Source organism: Brienomyrus brachyistius, chromosome 4 (genome assembly GCF_023856365.1).
Source record: "Brienomyrus brachyistius isolate T26 chromosome 4, BBRACH_0.4, whole genome shotgun sequence".
In the NCBI taxonomy this organism is placed as follows: domain Eukaryota; kingdom Metazoa; phylum Chordata; class Actinopteri; order Osteoglossiformes; family Mormyridae; genus Brienomyrus; species Brienomyrus brachyistius.
In genome coordinates, this window is record NC_064536.1 from 11,449,266 (window position 1) to 11,474,716 (window position 25,451).

General features: G+C 51.4%; 1 protein-coding gene across 3 annotated transcripts in view; it reads left to right on the forward strand.

Annotated features, from left to right (window-relative positions):
* spidr (scaffold protein involved in DNA repair) overlaps positions 1-25,451 on the forward strand; it is a 70,154-nt gene that overhangs the window by 39,931 nt on the left and 4,772 nt on the right. For all 3 annotated transcript variants that reach the window (XM_049010743.1, XM_049010744.1, XM_049010745.1), the window contains exons 9-16: positions 1,482-1,671; positions 1,773-1,990; positions 17,988-18,149; positions 19,898-19,985; positions 20,432-20,575; positions 20,727-20,786; positions 22,551-22,743; positions 24,960-25,085. In XM_049010743.1, the coding sequence (XP_048866700.1) occupies positions 1,482-1,671; positions 1,773-1,990; positions 17,988-18,149; positions 19,898-19,985; positions 20,432-20,575; positions 20,727-20,786; positions 22,551-22,743; positions 24,960-25,085 (1,181 nt within the window). The remainder of the gene's footprint in view (positions 1-1,481; positions 1,672-1,772; positions 1,991-17,987; positions 18,150-19,897; positions 19,986-20,431; positions 20,576-20,726; positions 20,787-22,550; positions 22,744-24,959; positions 25,086-25,451) is intronic.

Genomic DNA, 25,451 nt, shown 5'->3' on the forward strand with positions numbered 1-25,451 from the left:
ATTTCACATTGAGCGGTGGCCGCAGGTCGGTCGCTCTGTCACTTTTGGGTCCTGCTCCTTTGTCTCTCAGTTGGTGGGCTTATAGTAAACGCGTCTCTGCCCACGTCGTACCTCTCAGTGGTCCAGTGACTCCAGCCTGACACCATACATTTGATCCCATGCCGTTTAAAAAGGGGTTCATCTGCCGTAATGAGGTCACGCGAGTGCGATGTTTACTGTGCGGTCGGTCTTTGGTGCTGTCGATTGCCCCCCCCCCCCCCATGGCGGTGCAGTAGAGCGGGGGAGGTTATCTCTAAGATATCGGCCCTGTTTTCTTCTGTAGTCATCAAAGCCGGTAGACGAGCCTTGGCCTCTCATTCATGCTGCTGCTGTTTCCACGCCGCTGCCGGGGGCTGCGTGCTCCGGGCCCCCCAGAGCCGCCCGCTCTTTCCACAGGACCTTTCTGTACTTCTGATTTCTCTGTGGAGTGCAGTCATCCGTCACACTTTCTGTTATCTGGAGGCCTAACCCACATGTGGGGTATGCGTTGGAGATGCGCGTGAGGAACAGGGAGCAAATAATTTTTTAATGGGGTAGCCAGCTACCCCCCCCCCCCCCATTTGCAGTCAGCTATTTTGATGGTTTAATGTCCTGCTTGCTGTGAGGTTGACCTGCCTGTGCGGTTCCCCCAGTACCAGCCCTTCCCTCCGCCTGCAACCGTATGCTGGCTCGTGCCAGACCTCGGAAGGTCCACTCATTTCCTTCCTCTCTGATGTCCGTGACGTCCCATTTTACGAGGCAGCTACACCCTGGTTTCTAATGATGACGGAAAACTGATGATTGCATCACGAGTTTCATGTTTTCTTCTATTTTTTCTAAAAAAAAATAAAAATTCTTGGGCCTGTGTTTATCACGGCGTGTCGGGTGTCTCGGTTCGGGGCCGTCCTTGCTGGCTTGGTGGTTTCTCCTATGCTTCCGCATGTGGGGAGGGTGCAGAGAGTGCGGGGTGCGATGCGATGTTTCTGCTGATGCCCTCTGACCACTGCGGCGTGGGGGTGTGAGGAGAGGTTCATCTGAGGAGCTGGAGCGACGCCGTGCACGGCGAGGGTGGGGCAGGCGGCACCCGAAAACCACACGCCCTGCTCATTTATCTGACCTTTTCCACTCCACACAGACATCTGCTGCTTTGAGAGATGGAGCGTTGCGTGATTGGTGATGGGGGCAGGCGCCGTCTACGGGTGATTTATATCTCGGCACTGGCAGAGAGAGCTGCACAAATGGGCGTCTTTTCAGGGTTCTGTTCAACATCGGCTACCGTAGCCGCTTGGAAAGTAACTCTTTCACAAAGCATCGCGTCTATGCTGGTAGCGTTCATCACTGTCGCATGGCGGTAGTCCCTGTGCCTCTCCTGTGGGAGTGTGGAGCCGGACGTGTGCAGCCTTGGGAGTGATGGTGCTCCGTAGTGCACCGCCTCACACGGCCTCCTTCCTGTCTCACTCCAGGCAGAAGCTGACCATTGAGGGCCAGAGCACCACCGTCATCCTTAACACACACTTCAGCCTGAAGGCACCACCGCGTGAGGGCGATGTGGGCACAGCCCACGCCTGGCCTGCAGTGGCTGCCCGCTTCCCGTGCCCTCTGGCTCGCGCGTTCAGCCTGGCGCACAGGAGCCAGCTCCTCCATTGCAAGGAGGTGAGTGGCCATGGTATGGTCCGAGCGCTAAATCTGCATGCCACTCACAGATCAAACACGATTGGGTGGGCTGGGCCTCTCAGGACCTGCTCGTCTTGCAGGCCGCAGGCTCGTCCTGCCAGCCCCCTGCCCGGGATCCAGAGACCTGCGACTCCCTCCTGGACCTGATGGAAGCTCGGGGCCGGGCCGGCTGCTTGGACCTCCAGGTCGAAGTTGTGGTGCAGAGGGTATACTGCCTGCCTCTTCCCGAGCCCCGCCTCCGAGCATCGCTTCCGTGCCTGGGCCCTGAGGCCGTGCCGTCTGCACCCACCCTCAGCAGGTACCCCCCCACCATCACGAGGGCAGCTTCATTGCAGCCATGGCCAAAAGTATTGAGAATGACACAAGTATTTGGGTTTTACAATGTTTGCCACTTCAGTGTTTGTAGATCTTTTTGTCAGGTGTTTCCATAATATACTGACATATATTTACAAGCATTTTATAAGCGTCAAAGGCTTTTTTATTGACAGTTACATTAAGTTTATGCAAAGAGTCAGTATTTGCAGTGTTGGCCTTTCTCTTTCAAGACCTCTGCAATTCACCCTGGCTGCTGTTAATCAACTTCTGGGCCAAATTCTGACTACTGGCAGCCCATTCTTGCATAATCATTGCTTGGAATTTATCAGAATTTGTGGGTTTTTGTTTGTCCATCAAATGGGATTAAGGTCTAGGGAGTTTCCTGGCCAGGGACCCAAAATGTTGATGTTTTTGTTCCCCGAGCAATTTAGTTATCAGTTTTGCCTTATGACACGATGCTCCATCATGGTGGAAAAGGCCTTGTTCATCACTAAACTGTTCATGGATGGTTAGGAGAAGTTGGTACCATTTTTATTCATGACTGTGTTCTTAGGTAAAATTGTGAGTGAGTCACTCCCTTGGCAGAGAAGCAGCCCGACACATAAATGGTCTCCGAATGCTTTACTATTGGCATGACACAGGACTGATGGTAGCGCTCACCTTTTATGTGGATGATCCTTTTTGCCCCAAACAATCGGATTCAAAGAGGGATTCATCAGAGAAAATGACTTTACCCCAGTCCCCAGCAGTCCGATCCCTGTACCTTTTGCAGAATATCAGTCTGTCCCTGATGTTTTTCTGGGAGAGAAGTGTCTGCTTTGCTGCCCTTCTTGACACCAGGCCAACCTCCAGAAGTCTTGGCTTCACTGGGCGTGCAGATGCCCTCACACCTGCCTGCTGCCTTTCCTGAGCGAGCCCTGCACTGGTGGTGCCCCGATCCTGCAGCTGAATCAACCTTAGGAGAAGGTCCTGGCGCTTGGTGGACTTGGGCGCCCTGAAGCCGCCTTCACAACAATTAAACTTCTGTCCTTGAAATTCTTGATGATCTGATAAGTAGTTGATTTAGGTGCAATCTTACTAGCAGCAATATCCTTGCCTGTGAAGCCCTTTTTGTGCAAAACAGTGATGACTGTATCCCTGCAGGTAACCATGGGTAACAGAGGAAGAACAATGATTTCAAGCACCACCCTCCTTTTAAAGCATCCAGTCTGCTATTCTAACTCAATCAGCATAACTGTCACCTGTGTTAACGAGAGAGTCACTGAAATGATGTCAGCGAGTCCTTTTGTGGCAGGGCTGAAATGCAGTGGAAATGGGGTTTTTTTGGGATTAAGTTAATTTTTATTGCGAAGAGGGTCTCTGTCTGATCACTCTTCATAACATTCTGGAGCATTTGCAAATTGCCATCATAAAAACTAAGGCAGCAGACTTTGTGAAAATGAATATTTGTCATTCTCAAAACTTTTGGCCACGGTTGTAAGCATGTGCCAGTGTGAGGCGGTCACCAGGTGAACTGAATCACTGCAGTGAGGCTTCTCAGACCCTTTAAGGTACGAGGTGTCAGTATTGCAACCTGGAAGGAAATCACAGGCCACAACAGGGGCTGCGGTATGTGGGTGGTTATGTGAGAAAACTCTGATAATGAATTGTAGTGGAAAGATTTCCAGGCTATAGGGAAATCATGTTCTGTTGCACACTATAAATCCACAGTGATCTGCCTGCAGTGTACCATCAACTTGCACTGTAATTGCGCTGCGCTGTGCTATGCTGTGAAAGGGTCGGTGGGCTGATCAGGGACCCCACCTGGCCGCTCCTCCCCCACCAGCAGTGCCCGGTAATTTGAGTCCCTTGCAGCTTGGCTGGGTTGCGCTGTGCTATCCTTGTCCTGTGCTCTAGACATGCTTTTTCATTATATATATCCATGCTGACCTTGGGCCTGTTTGCGGTTCTCCTGTTTCACTGGCAGTTCCAGCTGGTGCACCCCACTGACCTCACCTCCTCTTGCATGACATCACGCTCTCCCCACGTGCCTCAATCCCTGGCTGCCTCACAGGATCCCTGTGTGCCATCTTTACATGCTTTCGGACACTGATATTTTAGATTTCCCCTGCGGTGGGTGGCAGGCAGGCTGTAGGAGACCTGTGTTCAGGCCTGTCTGTTTATATCGGCATTCACACACAGCGTGTTCTGCCTGTGCTGTTTATATCGGCATTCACACACAGCGTGTTCTGCCGGCGCTGTTTATATCGGCATTCACACGCTGCGTGTTCTGCCTGTGCTGTTTATATCGGCATTCACACGCTGCGTGTTCTGCCTGTGCTGTTTATATCGGCATTCACACGCTGCGTGTTTTGCCTGCGCTGTGTATATCGGCATTCACACGCTGTGTGTTTTGCTGCGCTGTGTATATCGGCATTCACACGCTGTGTGTTTTGCCTGCGCTGTGTATATCGGCATTCACACGCTGTGTGTTTTGCCTGCGCTGTGTATATCGGCATTCACACGCTGTGTGTTTTGCCTGTGCTGTGTATATCGGCATTCACACGCTGCGTGTTCCGCCTGCGCTGTGTATATCGGCATTCACACGCTGCGTGTTCCGCCTGTGCTGTGTATATCGGAATATAAACACATTGCATGTTTATGTTGCCATTCTTTTGCTGTATATTCTGATTGACTGATAATGAATGACATTGATTATCTCATTACAATGGCACCCGTCAGGGGTGCCATTATATATTAGGCAAGTGAACATCCCGTTCTTGAAGTTGGAAGCAGGTAAAATGGGCAAGTGAAAAGATCTGAGGAACTTTGACAAGGGCCAAACTGTGATGGCTAGATGACTGGGTTTGAGCATATCTACAATGGCAGGTCTTGTGGCATGTTCCCTGTATGTAGTGGTCAGTACCTACCAAAAGTAGTCCAAGGAGGACTAACCAGTTAGCCGGTTATGGGGTCATGGGCACTCAAGGCTCATTGATGGGCTTGGGGGCAAAGGGTATGCTAGTCTGGTGTGATTCCACAGTTGAGTTATTGTAGCACAGATTGCTGAAAATGTTAATGTTGGTTATGATAGAAAGGCTTCAGATGACGTAGTCCGTCGCAGCTTGCTGCGTATGGGGGCCCCCTAGCCGCAGACTGGTCAGAGTGCCCATGCTAACCCCTGTCCACCGCCAGAAGCTCCTACGATGGGCATGTGAGCGTCAGAACTGGACTGTGGAGCAGTGGATGGCGGCCTGATCTGATGTCACGTTTTCTGTAGACGACTGAGTGTATTGTTTGCCACCACGATGTACTATGGGAAGAAGGTAAGCTGGCGGAGGCAGCGTGTTCTTTTTGGAAACCTTGGGTCCTGACCTTCATGTGGATGTTACTTTGACAAGTACTATCTACCTAAACATTGTTGCAGACCAAGGTTACCCCTTCACGGCAATGGACCTCCCCAATGGCAGTGGCCACATTCAGCAGGCCACTGTGCCCGGTCAAACTGCAAAAGATGTTCAGGAATGGTTTGAGAAACATGAAAAAAGAGTTCATGGGTGTTGACTTGGCCTCCAGATTCCCCAGATCTCAATCTGATCGAACATCTGTGGGATGTGCTGGACAAACGAGTCCCACTTCGATTTAAGAATCTCCTGCTAACGTCTTGGTGCCAGATTCCGCAGGACACCTTCAGAGGTCTCCTGGAGTCCATGAATCGAAGGGTCGACGGCTGTGCACAAAAGGGACTTGGGCAAAGTGTTACGCTATATTTTTATATATAATATACGCGCACACACACAAACACAGACACACCTGTTACTTTGTGCCATGAGAAACACCAGAATGTGCAAGTTTTTGACATAAGTAGTATTTTCATTCCCAAAAAAGACATTTGAGGAGGGGTAGCATTTTTTCCCTCAAATTGTGTTCAAAGGTGTAGGAGTTCGCGTTGATTTATTAGTGAAACTACTTTTTAATTCATCTATAATATAAAGTGGTCTGCCTGAAGCGTAGCCTTGTGTTTTGGGGGTTGTGTGATGTTTGACCATGCTACGAAATGTTTTTTTGTTTTTCTTATTTGAATTTTTTACGCTTTCCGACAAGCTATACAGTCCAATAAGCAATGTAGTTTTAATAGCAAAATATTTACGTGTGGTGCAGAAAAGATCCTATGTCTTTATATATAAAAATAAAGTAAACTCTGAGCTCCAGAAGATATGCGTGATTCGCATATCAAAATTTAATTGAAATCAAAAGTGGCGATGCCGAATTTTTGGAAATGGGTAGAATTAAAAAAAAATAATAATTAAATGGAATGACCTGCTGATGAGTTAACTGTCTAGGAGTGTGACTGCTGCCTGTCACTGAATGCAGAAGGTAAAGTTTTATTTCAAGGTACATCCTGGAGATCATTTCTATGGTTGACATCTTCAGATACTTTACAGACTTATTCTGCTCTCTACTAAGCAGAAGATGGAGCCTTAATTTTCATTATGGTTAATATATGACTAATGATATTACTTCTGGTAGGTTTTAATAACTCTCCGTCGTGACACAAAAAATAGTTGGCTTGTTTTGTTGTGGGTTTGGTTTTCTTGTTTGCTGGATGCTGGATGGGGGCATTTTTTGGTAAATCGGCTTTGCAGGGAGGGGGATTCCGAGCCGTGGTCCGGATGGTCCATCTCCAGTCACCTGAGCAGGGCAAGTCCAGACAAATCAGATGAGTTGGGCTTTACTCTCACGCTGTCTGTATACAGTACGTATATAATGAGAGGTTTCCCCCCGGACCACCTTGCGACATATGGACAGAGTCACAAAGGGAGGGATTCGGTATAATTTTTGGAAATTAATCATAGTAAAAATATTGTACACTCTGGATTACTACCTGTTGCTCTCTGTAGCCCTTCATCCCACAGGGAGAAGGTGAAATGTCCACAAAAGACGGTGCTATAGTGTGCAGAGAAGCTGCATTTGTAAAAACATGGTGAAAAGTGTGTGAAAGGTCTCATTGGTGAAGCAGCCAGGGAATCCTTGTTGACCAGCAGCTTCTTGTCATGTGAAGCTAACTTGTGAGGGCGGATAAAGGGAGGGTAAGGCGGGTGCCATGACTGCCTTCGGCTGGAAAGGGAAAGCAGGCTCTTGTTGGTGAGCAGGAGGAGCTTGCTGGTGAGCAGAGCCGCGTGTGAATCATACTTTCTGGGGAAAAAAGGGTCCGCTTTCAGCAGTAGCCTGAAAGGCCCAACTGAAGCAGTTGAATGTAGTGAGATCATGTGTACGAGAAGTGAAGGGGTCTACCCTCCCCCCATCCCTTGGTTAATACTGGTTTGAGGAATCCTGCAATACTGGAAATGGAGCCAGTACCTGTTTCAAAGGAATCAACAAGCCAGTTTGGCTCTCCAGCACTAAATGCAAATAACCGTCATCTGTCATCTGGTTATTCAGTGATTGTCTACCGTAACGGCACACCTGGTGTCTTGCTGTCATGAGGGTTAACTTTGGGGTGGGCGACTGTGGCGTTAGGCATAACGTCAGGGCGGGTGACTGTGTTTTCAGGGGAAACGTCAGCGAGGGGGACTGTGCTGTGAGGGACCACTGTGTTTCCAGGGGAAATGTCAGGGAGGGGGACTGTGCTGAGAGGGACCACTGCGTTTTCAGGGGGAACGTCGGCGAGGGGGACTGTGCTGTGAGGACCACTGTGTTTTCAGGGGAAATGTCAGGGAGGGGGACTGTGCTGTGAGGGACCACTGTGTTTTCAGGGGAAACGTCGGCGAGGGGGACTGTGCTGTGTGGGACCACTGTGTTTTCAGGGGAAACGTCGGCGAGGGGGACTGTGCTGTGAGGGACCACTGTGTTTTCAGGGGAAACGTCGGCGAGGGGGACTGTGCTGTGAGGGACCACTGTGTTTTCAGGGGAAACGTCGGTGAGGGGGACTGTGCTGTGAGGGACCACTGTGTTTCCAGGGGAAACGTCGGCGAGGGGGACTGTGCTGTGAGGGACCACTGTGTTTCCAGGGGAAATGTCGGCGAGGGGGACTGTGCTGTGAGGGACCACTGTGTTTCCAGGGGAAATGTCAGGGAGGGGGACTGTGCTGTGTGGGACCACTGTGTTTTCAGGGGAAACATCGGTGAGGGGGACTGTGCTGTGAGGGACCACTGTGTTTTCAGGGGAAACGTCGGTGAGGGGGACTGTGCTGTGAGGGACCACTGTGTTTTCAGGGGAAACGTCGGTGAGGGGGACTGTGCTGTGAGGGACCACTGTGTTTCCAGGGGAAACGTCGGTGAGGGGGACTGTGCTGTGAGGGACCACTGTGTTTTCAGGGGAAATGTCGGCGAGGGGGACTGTGCTGTGAGGGACCACTGTGTTTCCAGGGGAAATGTCGGCGAGGGGGACTATGCTGTGAGGGACCACTGTGTTTCCAGGGGAAATGTCAGGGAGGGGGACTGTGCTGTGTGGGACCACTGTGTTTTCAGGGGAAACGTCGGTGAGGGGGACTGTGCTGTGAGGGACCACTGTGTTTTCAGGGGAAACGTTGGCGAGGGGGACTGTGCTGTGAGGGACCACTGTGTTTTCAGGGGAAACGTTGGCGAGGGGGACTGTGCTGTGAGGGACCACTGTGTTTTCAGGGGAAACGTTGGCGAGGGGGACTGTGCTGTGAGGGACCACTGTGTTTTCAGGGGAAACGTCGGCGAGGGGGACTGTGCTGTGAGGGACCACTGTGTTTTCAGGGGAAACGTCGGTGAGGGGGACCGTGCTGTGAGGGACCACTGTGTTTTCAGGGGAAACGTTGGCGAGGGGGACTGTGCTGTGATGGACCACTGTGTTTTCAGGGGAAACGTTGGCGAGGGGGACTGTGCTGTGAGGGACCACTGTGTTTTCAGGGGAAATGTCAGGGAGGGGGACTGTGCTGTGAGGGACCACTGTGTTTTCAGGGGAAACGTCGGTGAGGGGGACTGTGCTGTGAGGGACCACTGTGTTTTCAGGGGAAACGTCGGTGAGGGGGACTGTGCTGTGAGGGACCACTGTGTTTTCAGGGGAAACGTCGGTGAGGGGGACTGTGCTGTGAGGGACCACTGTGTTTCCAGGGGAAATGTCGGTGAGGGGGACTGTGCTGTGAGGGACCACTGTGTTTTCAGGGGAAATGTCGGCGAGGGGGACTGTGCTGTGAGGGACCACTGTGTTTCCAGGGGAAATGTCGGCGAGGGGGACTATGCTGTGAGGGACCACTGTGTTTCCAGGGGAAATGTCAGGGAGGGGGACTGTGCTGTGTGGGACCACTGTGTTTTCAGGGGAAACGTCGGTGAGGGGGACTGTGCTGTGAGGGACCACTGTGTTTTCAGGGGAAACGTTGGCGAGGGGGACTGTGCTGTGAGGGACCACTGTGTTTTCAGGGGAAACGTTGGCGAGGGGGACTGTGCTGTGAGGGACCACTGTGTTTTCAGGGGAAACGTTGGCGAGGGGGACTGTGCTGTGAGGGACCACTGTGTTTTCAGGGGAAACGTCGGCGAGGGGGACTGTGCTGTGAGGGACCACTGTGTTTTCAGGGGAAACGTCGGTGAGGGGGACCGTGCTGTGAGGGACCACTGTGTTTTCAGGGGAAACGTTGGCGAGGGGGACCGTGCTGTGAGGGACCACTGTGTTTTCAGGGGAAACGTTGGCGAGGGGGACTGTGCTGTGAGGGACCACTGTGTTTTCAGGGGAAACGTTGGCGAGGGGGACTGTGCTGTGAGGGACCACTGTGTTTTCAGGGGAAACGTCGGCGAGGGGGACTGTGCTGTGAGGGACCACTGTGTTTTCAGGGGAAACGTCGGTGAGGGGGACCGTGCTGTGAGGGACCACTGTTTTCAGGGGAAACGTCGGCGAGGGGGACCGTGCTGTGAGGGACCACTGTGTTTTCAGGGGAAACGTTGGCGAGGGGGACTGTGCTGTGATGGACCACTGTGTTTTCAGGGGAAACGTTGGCGAGGGGGACTGTGCTGTGAGGGACCACTGTGTTTTCAGGGGAAATGTCAGGGAGGGGGACTGTGCTGTGAGGGACCACTGTGTTTTCAGGGGAAACGTCGGTGAGGGGGACTGTGCTGTGAGGGACCACTGTGTTTTCAGGGGAAACGTCGGTGAGGGGGACTGTGCTGTGAGGGACCACTGTGTTTTCAGGGGAAACGTCGGCGAGGGGGACTGTGCTGTGAGGGACCACTGTGTTTTCAGGGGAAACGTAGGCGAGGGGGACTGTGCTGTGAGGGACCACTGTGTTTTCAGGGGAACCGTCGGCGAGGGGGACTGTGCTGTGAGGGACCACTGTGTTTCCAGGGGAAACGTAGGCGAGGGGGACTGTGCTGTGAGGGACCACTGTGTTTTCAGGGGAACCGTCGGCGAGGGGGACAGCTGTCATGAGGGTCAACATTTGGGTGAGCGTCTGTGCCATTAGACTTAACGTCGGGACGCGTAACTGCTGTGACAGGTAGGCCTAACGTGTACAAGTTGTCGTTTGGACAGGCCACTGGGCGGTAAGGGGTAACGTTGAGGGGAGTGACTGTGCCACCATTACCTCATTTCCACCAACACGGAGCCGGCACTGGTGTAGGTGCTCGACTCCTTCTTGCTTGGTGCCTTTTGAGAACCTGCCTGCATTTCCACTGGTTTCAAAAAAGAATGGAAGAGAAATGTTACACAGGCATAAGTGAGTAAAATAAAGGTTTGTCTGAATTCTATTTTTATAATTGTTGTTATTATTATTATTTGTTTTGATCTGTTGTGGATTTTAAGTTTTTATAAACAAAAAAATGGGCCTTTAAGTAGTTTTCAGAGTATGACTTGCGCTCTGTCTCTATTGCCTGTATCCACTTCTGTCTCGTTAAAGGCTGTAATTCTCCCCAGTCTTTACAAAGACGTTACAAACAAAAGTCCGTCTTTTCATGATCTCTTCGCCACTTGAGCGCCGCAATAGTTTATTTATTACACCTGCAACATCTTTATAATTTACTAAATCTTCCCAGCAGATTTATATTTTGTTTTCCACAGTTAAAAAAAGAAAAGAAAAAAGAAACGACGTAATGCTATTCTGCTATTAAGCTGGCAAGTTATTTCACTGCTGGCACTGGTGATAATCGACAAAACTATTGTAGTTATAAATTGATTTTTCTGGATATGGTGAAGGTTTGGACACAATAGCCTGGCCCAGTTTTGCTGACGTTATTTATTCAGATTCTGAAACCAGCTTGTCTGTGGTGCCTTGCCGGAGCTGTTTTTACTGGCCCAGGGCCAGTTTTTTTTGTGATGGAAATGCAGGGAACCAGTTCCAGATTGGGGAAAAAGCCCGGCACTGGCTCCGGCTCTGAGTTGGTGGAAATGAGGCACGTGCTGGTTGATATCAGGCTGGGCGATTGTGCCGTAAGGGTTAACCCTCAAGGAAGCACAGTCGCCTGCCCCCCTGATGACTGATGCCCATCCTGTCATTAACCCCCATGGCACAGTTGCCCACCCCGACATTATCCCTCAGGGTGGCACAATCGTCCATCCATACATTACTCCTTACACTACAGTTGCCAGCCCTCCCTTACAGCCTTATATTAATATCATTGTGGGCCACTATTCTGTGAAGGTTAATGTTGCGATAGGCGACTGCTGTAAGGGGGAACAGGCAACTCTGCCATGGTGAGTAACGTCGGGATGGGCCACTGTGCTTTGCAAGGTGAGTGCAGGTGACAGGGTTAAACAGGGTAAATATATTACGTTTGTCCCCATTGACCAGTCTGTTTGTGATGTCTCTTCTCTGCACTGTAAAGTTCTCCAGACCCTGTTGGCTGTGGCCGTGTACTTAAACACAGCATCGTCCTGGCCTGGTGCGAGGGGAGGGGAGCACAAGCAGGGCTGTTTGTTCTGTGAATAATAACAGTGTGGAGATGGCCCTTAGAGGCGCCAAGCTTTTACTTCAACGGTTTACTAGAAAAGCTCTTGCCTGAAGTGATAAATGATATGTGTTTGTTACTTTTAATGAAAAAGTACATCGTAAACAGTCTTTGTTAGGAGCAGAGTGTGTGCTTTTGTAGGGGAATCAAAGCAGAGCAAACGCACATGACCTTTATCACCGGCGTGCCTGCACAGCGCTCTATATCACATCTGCTTTGACAGCGCTGAGGCGGCCCGGTCAGGTGACTGCTATCGCGTGACGGCCTGCCCCGGCAGACTTGCTGACGTCAGGCCCGCATCGCGGCTGCGCGTGACATAGACGTGGGATCGGCCCCGGAGTGTGTCGCGGCCTGCCTGCCTGCCAGCAGTGAGCTCAGAAATGGGCTTCCTCTCCCCTTTGCCTCCACCCCCCCCCCCCCCCCCCCCCCCACAAAAAAAAAAAACCCACATAGAGAGGTCCAGCTGCAACTGGTTAGGGAACAGCACTGGCTCCAGCCAGATCTGACACGGGACGGGGTCTGCGGATGGGAAATCAGGAAATCAGAAATGGGAAATCAGGTTTGGGGGGATGACGCTGCTGCGCTTTCTGCCATCCACGCCTGTCCTCAAAGGTCTCCAGCCTTTCTTCTTTGACTTTGTCATCGGCATTGACATCAAGCTGCGGCCGCCTGCCTGGCTCTCCCAGGAACTCGCAGGCTGACAGGCAGCCCTGTCACCTGGGTACGGCCTGTAGTCAGACACGTCTGCGTCTGCTTTCGGCACGCACTGACACAGGCTCGGGCAGAAATAAGCTCCGTGAGCGCGGCCGCCGAACCGTGATACTGCACGTCAGGTAAACACGCGTGAATAGAGGGCCTGGCCGCTGCCTGAATGGAGTGGGCGTGGCCTCGCCAGGCGCTTCCACTTCCTGTCAGTTGTATTTTCCTCCGCCAGCTGGTTCGCGAGGTTCCCGAGTGCGGTTTTCCTGCGGTTTGCGACAACCCTGAGTGGTCGGCGGGCTGTCGGTTGGGCGGGAGATGAGCCGGGTGGGTGGGGTGGGGGGGAGTGACCTGCACCTGTTAGTGACAAATCCTCAGATCCCTAAGTCCGCTGTGGCTTTCTCAGTAATCCCATGCGGAGGTGCCCCTGCCGGTCAGGTTATGGGGAAATGGGGGGTCTGTATGAGTTTTTTTTTCTTATTCTTGTTTTGTTTTTTGTGACCACCCGTTATCCCAGCCAGGCCTGTTCGTCTTTCTTGGGATCACCAGTTTCAGAATGAAGGCACAAATCTGTCAGAGCGAAGCCAGTGACCGGAAAGGATCCTTTACCCCCCCCAGCGAGCAACATGGAGTGATTCTAGCCTCAGGCCCCCACACTGATTTTTGGTTTTGGTCATGGTGACTTAGCAGTTCTGCTGAAGGGGGTGGGTGCCTCAGAGTACAGACCCCACTCTCGCCCCCCCTTCCAGCTGGGCCCGTACCCCCTGCCGCGTCTCGCCCAGGTACAAGTGGCCTGGGGGGGGGGGGGGGGGGGATGGCGGCTGGGCTGCAGGCTCTGAAGTCTCTGAGCGAGGCCCGGATTGGATAAACAGCAGGATTAAGTGTTTACTCAAAGCAGAACGGGGCTGCGTGTTTTTATGTGGGAGAGGGAACACAATGTGCCGGGGGATCTGGTTTCAGCACCATGTTTATCGGCTGCCCCGCTCGAGACTGCATCCCGCCCACGGCGCAGCGAGCGTGTGTGTGTGTGTGTGTGTGTGTCAGAGTCGGGGGGGCGGTCCTCCGGCTGCACTGCCCACAGTTCCTGGAAGTGGCGTGAAGCCGCTGCAGATTCCTACGATTACTCACAATAACAAACTCCCAGAGTGTCCTGGCGTCCGAGCGGAGTGAAGCGGGGCAGAGAGAGGGGGAGAGAGAGGGAGGGTGGGAGAGAGAGAGAGTGACTGAGCGCTCCGCTGGGGGGTGGAGCTGCTCTCTTCCCTGAAACAGTGTGCTGTTTCTTTGGTGAAGCACCTTACTCGATAGCAGCCCGCATGTAACCCCTCATATCCGCTTTCATTAAGGCTCCCAAACAAACACAGCCGCACTCAGTGTTTGTTTACAATCTCACCGCAGACGACGACGATGATCGCTCGGCTCACCCACCCCCCAGCGTTTTCGTAGAACGCCCCCCCCCCAACCCTGAGCTGCTTCCCAGACTCCCAGGAAACTGCAGTTTTTTTCCCCCACTAACCATTAGGGCTTCATGAATAGAGTTACTCAGGCATATTCTAATCATACCAGCCTGTAAGGGGAACCATATGTTTACAGCCCTATATTTAGGCTTAGTGTAAACAATTTAATTTTAGAAAGCTTCTCTTGGTCACTCAGGGTTTCAGCTTAATTTACAAACAACTAAAAGAAATATCAATTGTGTAGGAAAGTGAACAGGCTTGGAGGATCCAGGTCTGAGCCTGAGCCTGGATCCTGCTTTCTGTCAAAATATCCCTCCTCGAGGTCAAGGCCTGGCCTGTGCTTTCGAGCACCTGTAAGGTGCCTTCTGTTTCAGGGTGTGTGCATCTGCTCTCATGGCCCTGCCTCTTCCTCATGACAGTTGCTTCTGCCTCATGCCCCGTCACACTTGTCATGCACACACATACTCTCAATGTAGCTGTGCTTCCACCTCATCACGGCTCACAAGTCCTGTGTCTCTCACGCACATGCCGGCCAGGGCGAGTATGGTGTATTCCCATCTGATTGGCCCTTTGTGAGCATCCTCTTGTGATTCTCCCGTGTGAGAACCCCTGCACTCATATGAGCCTGTGATCCCCTCTGTGATTATCCCTATATGATTGCTCTCTGTGAGAGCACCCTATCTCCGTGCGAGCGTCCCCACGTGATTGTCCCCCGTGCGAGCGCGCCCGTGCGTGATTGTCCCCCGTGCGAGCGCGCCCGTGCGTGATTGTCCCCCGTGCGAGCGCGCCCGTGCGTGATTGTCCCCCGTGCGAGCGCGCCCGTGCGTGATTGTCCCCCGTGCGAGCGCGCCCGTGCGTGATTGTCCCCCGTGCGAGCGCGCCCGTGCGTGATTGTCCCCCGTGCGAGCGCGCCCGTGCGTGATTGTCCCCCGTGCGAGCGCGCCCGTGCGTGATTGTCCCCCGTGCGAGCGCGCCCGTGCATGCATCTCCATGTGATTGGCCCTCACGTGAGCGTCCCCGCCACTGTGCAGGCGTCCTTGTGTGAAGACCGTTAGACCCCTTTTCCAGTTTGCAGTGTCACTGCTCAGCCTACCATCGGTCAGCCAAATATAGGGCCCCACACTCACCTGCTTTCAATACAGCCATGGCGTCCAATCATACTGCAGGTGGATGCTGGGTGCAGCTTTTAACAGGAAGGGTGTGGTACATTCAGAAGCTGTGTGCTCCTATTTACACACCCAGGGTTGTTTGTGTGTGTCTGTCTGTCTGTATTTGTAATTATCCCCGCAATGTAGTAAAATCTATTACTCTTTAGCTTAGGGTTTTTTTCCATAGAAACGAATGGAGAGTCTCCACAAAGATACACTATATTGCCAAAAGTATTGGGACACCTGCCTTTACACACACATGAACTTTAATGACATCAGATTCTGAATACATAGGCTTTAATATGGAGTTTGCAGCTATAACAGCTTCAACTCTTTTGGGAAAGCTGTCCACAAGGTTTAGTAGTGTGTTTATGGGAATTTTTGACCATTCTTCCAGGACATCATTTGTGAGGTCAGGCACTGATGTTGGACGAGAAGGTCTGGCTCGCATTCTCCACTCTAATTCATTTCAAAGGTGTCTTATCGGGTGGAAGTCAGGGCTCTGTGCAGGCCAGTTAAGTTCCTCCACACCAGACTCACTCACCCATGTCCTTATGGACTTTGCTCTGTACACTGGTGCTCAGTCATGTTGGAACAGGAAGGGTCCATCCCCTAACTGATCCCACAAAGCTGGGAGCATGAAATTGTCCAAAATGGGTTCGAATGTTGCAGCATTAAGAGTTCCTTTCACTGGAACTAAGGGGCCAAGCCCAACCCCTGAAAAACAACCCCACACCATGATCCCCCTCCACCAAACTTTACACAGTGCAGTCAGTTAAGTACCGTTCTCCTGGCAACCGCCAAACCCAGACTCGTCCATCGGATTGCCAGCCAGAGAAGCGTGATTGGTCACTCCAGAGAACACGTCTCCACTGCTCTATGATCTGGTGGTGGTGTGCTTTACACCACTGCATCCAACGCCTTGCTTTGCACTTGGCGATGAAAGACTTCGATGCAGCTACCCTGCGATGAATCCCATTCCATGAACTTCTCTACGCGCTGTTCTTGAGCTAATCTGAAGGCCACATGAAGTTTGGAGGTCTGTAGCTACTGACTGCAGACAGTTGGCGACTTCTGCACACTGTGCGCCTCAGCATGCGTTGTCCCCGCTCTGTGATTTTACATGGGCTGTTGCTGTTGTTCCCAGTTGCTTCCACTTTGTCATACTGTAGTACCACTAACAGTTGACTGTGGAATATTTAGTAGCAAGGAAATTCAACGAATGGACTTGCTGCACAGGTGGCATCCTGTCATGGTACTACGCTTGCATTCACTGAACTCCTGAGAGTGACCCATTCATTCGCAAATATTTATAGAAGCAGTCTGCATGGCTAGGTGCCTGATTTTATACACCTGTGGTTATGGAAGTAATTGGAACACCTGAATTCAATGATTTGGAGAGAGGTCCCAATACTTTTGGCAGTATAGAGTATAATTACAAACCTGTGTGTGTTTGTCTGTCTGTGTGTGTGGCTATGGGTTTTTGTTTGTCAGTCTCTGTCCATATGTCAGCTCAAGCATATTTGTGTGTGAGTCCTTGATTTTGGCTCGGTGTGTACCCACAGATGTGCGTGTGTGTTTTAGAAAAACTTCAAACACTTCAGGATCTGTCCACACAAGATGCTCCTTTTTTATAGCTTAAAAACAACACTTGAAAAACCTTATCAGTTTTTATCTGCTTGAGTATTTGTGGTTTAGGGTTGGGAATTAATTTCATTAGAACCCGAGGGAAATCCCCCACGTGTGTTTAGCTATGCATAGCCTGTGGCGTAGGCTTAGGGTTTGCTCTACATTTACATCCCGCGGGTACATCTTGCAAGACATCGCTGGCCTCAAACGCGAGTGCCTTAATTATTGCTATTTCCTCCAGCTCCCACCATAATGAGCTGTTTGTTCCTCTGCTCTTCACTTTCCAGAAGCTATATTTGCATAATATGCTGATTAAATTAAATTGTAATAACATCAAGGACCCTGACATCTGAATAGTCTGTTCTCTGATTAACAAAATAAAATAACCTAATCACTGGTGATAGTACCGTCTTGGCTGCCCAATTGCATTTGCAAACAGTTGTGTGCTCGCTTTGTATCACAGGGTAGCTCTTCTCCTACGCTTGTTTGCACAAACTCATTGCCAGATCTCCTGTTTCTGCCTAATACTCAGGTTAAGCTTCCAGAAGTCCTGCGTACATCTTCTCAACGCTGGGCTCCAGCGTTGGTCAGCAAGGCTGGGAGATGTGGTGGCTCAAGCGGGAAGTGGGGTTCCCAGTCCTGGCAAGGGAGTTAGCACCTATGGACCCAAGTTGGGCTGCTGCGTCTGCGATTGGAAGCTGGCCAGTTCGCAGAATGATGTCACTATTGAGACCAAGGTCCTCAATCCCAGTTGTTCTATGGACTGACTGACCCTGCTTTCTAAAAAATGTACATCACTCTGGATGAAAGCATCTGTTAAATAAATAAATTGTAAATTTGACTACAGAGGGATGTATTTTCTCCCAAGGGCATGACTCACCACACCGAACCTTTTGCTAAAGGCGCTTTTGCCAGGAAATTCAGATGCGTCTCTGAGGTACGCAACCTCTTGTGTCCTCCTACACTTCAGCTGCCTCTACAGGGATTGACGGTGGCCCCTGTATAAGGATAAGCAGCCTCAGACACGGTCTATTGTGTGCTCTCTGCTCCCAGACTGTCTCTCCTGCTCGGAGGGTTAGTCTGTGCCTGTGCTGTTTGTTCCCAGACTGTGTCTCCTAGTCTGAAGGTTTGTCTCTGTGTGTGTGTGTGTGTGTGCTCTTTGGTCTCAGGTTGTGCCTCCTGGTGCAGGACGTTTACGGTGTCTTCTGTGAAGTTCAGCTGCACACAGTGTCCCCGGAGGTGGACGATGTACCACGCTGCACCCGCGAGTGGGAGGGCCGGCTGTGCGTGCTGAGAGGCGTCAAGACAGTGCAGAGGCTGACACGGGCAAGGTGAGAGGGAGAGCCTGCATGGAGGAGCACAGCATGCTGCAGGGAGCCTCTCGCCTCGCATGGGCCCCAAAGAATGTCAGTCTGACCAATCAGAAATTCCGGAGGACCGGCCTGTCCAATAGGCTTCCTCGGATCACCTTCGTGTGTCTCTGTGCTCATTTGTCCCAGAAATAGACGGTGCCTGTTGCCAAAGCAGTGTTCTCGGTTTAGCAGCAAAAGAATAGACACAGGCCCAGAGTTAAACCCAGTGAACACAGCCATGTGACCACAGTCATGTCATCCCTGGTAACTTGAACTACCGCTTTATGTCCTTTTATAAATAGTCAGTGCTTTGCAGCCTTCATGAATCCCCTGTCGGCTCAGATTTGGGCGCCCCCTGCCCGTCTTTTGATCGACACATGTTCTCAAGCTGCCTGACCATACTGGTCCGTCCACATCAGCTTTACGTTAGCCGAGTGTTGCACATTTGGACTTTATTGCAGCTGCATTCTGCTGAATCATTTGCATGTTCCTTTACCAATGTGATCTATAGTCCTCTGCACTGTGTCTGTGTACAGTCTTACACCACTATCAGCACTATATCTGCATCTTCACTGTCTGCTGTCTTTTGGGCCCCTGATGCTTTTTGATTGGGCACACTGTTGCCCCCCCCCCACCACTTTATACTCTCTGGTTGTTTTGTGTGTGTTTTTTACACCCCCCTACCCTCTGGGTACTGTGACAGCCCTGCTCCCTCTCTCTCCTCTGACTCCCCTGCTACTTTCACTGAACACTTGGCTTGGCTATCAGCTTTGCGATCTGGCCTCTGGTCACAGCTCTTCCTGTTCCACCTACTCAATCAAGGCACCCCCACCCCCCACCGGACACGCGCGAGGCATTACCCCCCCCTCCCCCCGCTGGTCAGGTTGTTGCAGCCTCTCTCGCATTTTATGGCCAAGCACATGTAGTTCTTGACATGTAACCTTGACTGGCAGTGACGCGGGGAGTGTAGGTGCATCATTTTCAGTTAGGTACATGCAATGAAACTAAAGAATCCATTTATTTATTCGGATGCAACCTAAATTCACAAGTTCGTGTTTAACACTGAAAACACTACGCTAATTGTGAGTTAGTTTGCTACGGCTAATGCTGGTCAGTTATAATTGGGAGTTTGCAGACATTTTGGTTTACTAATAAAGTACATTACCACTGCAGTGAGAGTAGCTTATAACACCTAGACTGTCAGCTCTGTTATACCGAACTCTGTCTATGTCACTGGAAACGTATCCAGCGTAGCAACTCATCTGAGACGACGAATTTCAAAATAGCCTCTGCCGGTCAGTCTCCCAGTCGCATTTAAAGCATTTTTGCCAGGATATTGCAACCGTTAAGGCTATAGGGGTGATTATCACTACGGATATGCAACTATATTCAGTAGTTGAGAACATGGGATTTAATTCATTATGATTGTTATGATGACATGTTATTTGTTTATTTAACAATTATTGTTGGAATAACAAAACGTAAGAGAGACTTATTTGCACATTCTGACACATTGACAGAAACATTACAAACTCAAGGTTCAAGTGTAACACTGTCTTCCCTGTGCCCTCCCCATCTGTGCCCTCCCCATCTGTGCCCTCCCCATCTGTGCCCTCCCCTTGCTGTCGTCTGTGCTGCCTCCCCTGCGTGTGAACAGGGCAGGCCCCAGCTTGTCGCCTGTGCATCGCCTGGTCTCAGCATGCCTGCTGTTTGTGTCCCCGCCCCAGGTCCACCTGGCTATTCAGCTTGATCGACAGCCTGTGGCCCCCAGCCGTAGCCCCCCGAGGGCCCGGAGCCAGCCAAGCCTGCTTGCAGGTGTGTGTCTCCTTCGTTGATCTTGCTCTGAATGGGAATCACTCTAGTTTACAAGGACATTTCTAAGGCACCTGCTCAAAGGTAGCTGTGTTACTGTAGCACTGTTGTGATTGGCTCTTTAGGCAGCCAATGAGCACGTGTTGATCCGAGCTTACAGTCCAGTCCGGGTCGTGCACACATTTAACAGAGAAGGAAGCTGCTGAATCGACTTCTATATCTCACTTCCTGTCTCTTTATCAGTAGGTAAAATAGGCAATGCTTTACCACAAGTGTCAGAGTGCTGATCAGCCTTGTAAGTCAGGCGATCTTGATCAAAAAGGGGAAATATGGTAGATTGGAGAATATACCCTAAGGATTTGGTGGGGTCTGCTTGGCATGGGGCCCCTCTCCTTGAAGGCTGCTCTGTGCTGTCTCTTGGTACAGTTGTGATGGTGTCTGTGTTGCAGGAACCGGCCAGGCTGCAGCCCCCCAACTTCTGCTACCTGCTAAAAGGGGGCTGTGGCCAGGGGGCCGTGCAGGTACTGCGGGGGGGGTCCAGCCATGAGCTGTACTTGCCAGCCGTGCCACGCAGCCTGAGCAACGTCCTGCAGGTGATGCACGCACACACACAAGCACACATACGTACACGTACCCCTGTCCCCTCAGTCACAGAGTGTGCTAGACGCAGTCTTACAGCCATATAATCTGCTCAGTTTATGGTAATGGCCTGGGGGTCAAATCCTCATGAATCTCTCATTTCAGGGTGTTTCACAAGGCCAGCGCTGCACCTTCACTGCCAGCGTAGTATATCATAGGCAGAAGGTGAGTTTGCTGTATGTGTGTATGTGTGTATGTGTGTGTGTGTGCGTGCGTGCGTGCGTGCGTGCGTGCGTGCGTGCGTGTGGGGGGTGTTACATTGTAGGGACCAAATGTACCCCACAATGCGATTAAAAACCTGTTATTTTAACATTGTAGGAAGCATTTTTCAGGTCCCTACAAAGATCTGTGAATGCAATAATAAAAAATATTTCATATCTCGCAAAACTGTTGTATTTAGTTTGGTTACTTTTTGGCTAAGGTTCGGGCTGGGTAGGGGTTAAGGTCATCATGTTAGGATTAGAGTTTTCCCTATAGAAATGAAAGGAGAGTTACATTAAGATATAGTCACAAACGCGTGCGCGTGTGTGTGTGTGTGTGTGTGTGCGCGCGCGCGCGCACAATCAGTGGAGCTGGGTGTGTCCCTCCCCACCCAGACCATATCAAACCACAGGTTTGCTAAGCAGTAATACTAACATGCGTTTATATGTTCTGTGTTACTTTCAAAAGGGAGATGCATGCAAAACAAGACGAGCCAAGCCTCTGAGACTCACACCTGAATATCACTGTCTGCAAGCTATTCACAATCATTTCACTAGTGTTCAAACACACCACACAAACAATAGATACAACTATGTAGAAATCGTGCTATCGTAGTGGCTAACAGCTGATGCATTCACTACTAAGGCCCAGCATAAGTCATACTAAGCTATGACTGACTTAGCTTGGCTGATTGGACCGTTGGTCCACAGGAGGGTGCATTTTGTCTCTGCACACGCACACATTTCACTCATGGTATAATGCAGGGGTGTCAAACTCCAGTCCTGGGGAGCTGGAGCCCTGTGTAGCTTAGCTCTTTCCTTGTTCTACCACAAATGATTCAGCACAAGAGCTGCTTGGTAATTAGCACAAGGAGGTGCAAGGAGTTGAATCAGGTGTGTTAAATGAGGGGAGACCCAAAAATGTGCAGGGCTCCGGCCCCCCAGGACTGGAGTTTGACATGCCTGGTCTAATGGCACCTTAGGGTCACTCAGGATCATTGGGTATGACTTGGAGCAGCTCCTACTGTAAGCTCTGCACACTGGGATGGGCTGCAATTCAGGCCCATGGCCCCTAAGGTATAAGGGGGGAGGGTTTTTATCACCAGACTTGTATGTTTACAATGGAATCTGCATTTCAGCTGAATTTGCTGAAAGTCAGAAGCTAATCAAGGCCTAAGGTCAGTCTTGGAGGGGAGGGAGGGGCTTGGTGCCGGGGGGAGGACCTCAAGGACAGGACCCCCCCTCCCGCCATGGAGACAGACGTTGATCAGCCTGACCTTTGTCTTCTCTGACGACGACAGACGATACAGCATGGCATATCTCCATGCTTAGCACACTGTACCATTCATTGCTGCATTATTGCTCATGGATGAATGCACAATACATGGAAAAAAGTAATAAACGGATCTGTGTCTGCAAATCCTGGTTATGCGCCAAATTCTTATTGGATGTCTCTGAACCATGGGAAAATAAACTGGATTTTTTTTTGACACGCAGTTGTGTGAACATGACTCGATCTTATCATGGTATTGTTTATCATGGTATGATAATTGCTTTTAGAGGAGCAGCTAGTAAATATTATTCACTGTAGGACCTGCCTACTACTGGAGTAATAGATGATTTAGTAGAGTGGATGGATGAAGTGCAAATGTGGATCTTGCATGGTCTTTGCTACCTTGGGCTTTGTGAGTAAAGGCCACTGACTGCAGGGCATTGTGGGATTTTTCAGAGTGCGACTGAGGGCCCCTGCGAGTTCTGGCTTTTTGTCACAGACTCCAGCCTGCAAGATGGTGAGCTACAGAGAACCGTACCTGTGTACATCAGCGGCTCCTGTTCGCTTCTGCCAGATGCGGCCCGAGCTCTGCAGGCACCTTCACCTACCACCTGCTGCCTGACCTTCAGGGACGCCATTAGGGAGCACGGTAACCCAATGGTACTCCGCCGTTAGGAAGCGTGGTAGCCCAGCCGCACTCCACCTTTAGGGAGCGTGGTAGCTCAGCTGCACTCCATTATTAGGAAGCGTGATAGCCCGGCCACACACTACCTTTAGGGAGCACTGTAGCCCAGCCATACTCCACCTTTAGGGAGCACCATAGCTCAGCCATACTCCACCTTTAGGGAGCGTGGTAGCTCAGCTGCACTCCACCTTTAGGGAGCGTGGTAGCTCAGCTGCACTCCACCTTTAGGGAGCGTGGTAGCTCAGCTGCACTCCACCTTTAGGGAGCGTGGTAGCTCAGCTGCACTCCATTATTAGGAAGCGTGATAGCCCGGCCACACACTACCTTTAGGGAGCACCGTAGCCCAGCCATACTCCACCTTTAGGGAGCACCGTAGCCCAGCTGCACTCTGCCATTACAGAACGCAGTAGCCCAGCCGCACTCTGCCATTACAGAACGCCGTAGCCCAGCTGCACTCCACCTTTAGGGAGCACCGTAGCCCAGCCGCACTCCACCTTTAGGGAGCACCGTAGCCCAGCCGCACTCCACCTATTGGGAGCACCGTAGCCCAGCCGCACTCCACCTATTGGGAGCACCGTAGCCCAGCCGCACTCCACCTTTAGGGAGCACTGTAGCCCAGCCGCACTCCACCTATTGGGAGCACCGTAGCCCAGCCGCACTCCACCTTTAGGGAGCACCGTAGCCCAGCCGCACTCCACCTTTAGGGAGCACCGTAGCCCAGCCGCACTCCACCTTTAGGGAGCACCGTAGCCCAGCCACACTCCACCTATTGGGAGCACCGTAGCCCAGCCGCACTCCACCTATTCGGAGCACTGTAGCCCAGCCGCACTCCACCTATTCGGAGCACCGTAGCCCAGCCACACTCCACCTATTCGGAGCACCGTAGCCCAGCCACACTCCACCTATTCGGAGCACCGTAGCCCAGCCGCACTCCACCTTTAGGGAGCACCGTAGCCCAGCCGCACTCCACCTATTCGGAGCACCGTAGCCCAGCCGCACTCCACCTTTAGGGAGCACCGTAGCCCAGCCGCACTCCACCTTTAGGGAGCACCGTAGCCCAGCCGCACTCCACCTTTAGGGAGCACCGTAGCCCAGCCACACTCCACCTATTCGGAGCACCGTAGCCCAGCCACACTCCACCTATTCGGAGCACCGTAGCCCAGCCACACTCCACCTATTCGGAGCACCGTAGCCCAGCCACACTCCACCTATTCGGAGCACCGTAGCCCAGCCACACTCTTCCATTACTGAACACAGTAGCCCAGCCACACTTCACCTATTGGGAGCACCATAGCCCAGCCATCCTCTGCCATTACAGAGCACAGTAGCCCAGCCACACTCTACCTTAGGGAGCATCATAGCCCAGCTGCACTTCGATTATTAGGGTCTGCCATTACTGCACATTTTCCTGGGTCTTAGCTTTTTTTGATCATAGTTTCTGTGCATTTCATTTAAAGTGGAATTAAGAATTTAATGGTGGAATGCTACAGGTGGTCATTGCAGATGTTTTCATCTGTATTGCGAAATATTCATTCACATCAGGGGCATCGTTACAGTGCTTCCTCTGTGTGAGCCTTTACTGCCAATCTCTGATTCTGCACTGTTGTAAATGACATGCCTTTACAACTGTGAATTTGGTAAGGACATGGGAAGAGTCAGCGGCATACATAACTCCAACTGTAAGATATACCACTTTCGAGTATTAGCGATATGCGGCTTTATAAACTGGATTTCGTACATCAAATTTCAGGCTTTGTAGTCTGTAGTTATAGAAAGTGACGTGGAGCTTGTTCCACATGCCATGTGCCCAAAAATGTATGTGTTCGCACATACAGAGAAATATGTTTTGGCACTTGACTGGATAGAGTGGGGCCGCTTGGGGCAGCTTGTTTGTACATAGTTTGCTTGCAGATGGGTGTTTGTTTATTATTGTCTTGGTGGGGACAAATTTCGAGGATGTGAGTGTATGACTGCGCAGATTGTGGTTTTGGGTGTTTCAGTGTATGTGCCTGTGTGTGTTTGTCTCTCTTTGTATGTTGCTACGCATATTTTATGTCTCACTCTGTACGTGTGTGTGTGTGTGTGTGTGTGTGTGTGTGTGTGTGTGTGTGTGTGTGTGTGTGTGTGTGTGTGTGTGTGTGTGTGTGTGTGTGTGTGTGTGTGTGTGTGTGCATACGCAGGTGCAGTGCTGTGTGCCGAGCGATCCTTGGTCCAGCTGCATGCTCTGCAGGATTCAGCCCCTGTCCTGGCCTGGCTTGACCCCCTGGGGCCCGACGTGGCCGTGAACACGCTGTGCTCTGTCCGAGGTATGTCCCAGTGCCATCACTCTCTCTCAGGCCGGGGGAGTGTTTGTTTTTCTGTGAATCCCCCCCCCCCTCTGAGGCTGGTCCGCCCTGTTGCTGCGTGCGCGGCCTGACTGTGGTCGCTGCAGACAAAGCTATTGTCTTTCTGAAAGGCAAAACGTTCCAGAGTTCATAGGCCTCCTTGGGGTTTTAAGGCACGATGGTCCCTGCTAAGTCACTCAGACCCCCCCAGCACCTCCAAAGAAGCAGCAGCAGGGCAGCTGCCTCACGCATCCCGTCGCACATCCCGTACAGGCCATCTCATACCTGGAATAATCTCTAACCTGTCCAGGATAGGGGGCGGGACTGTGGCACACTGGTTAGACCTCT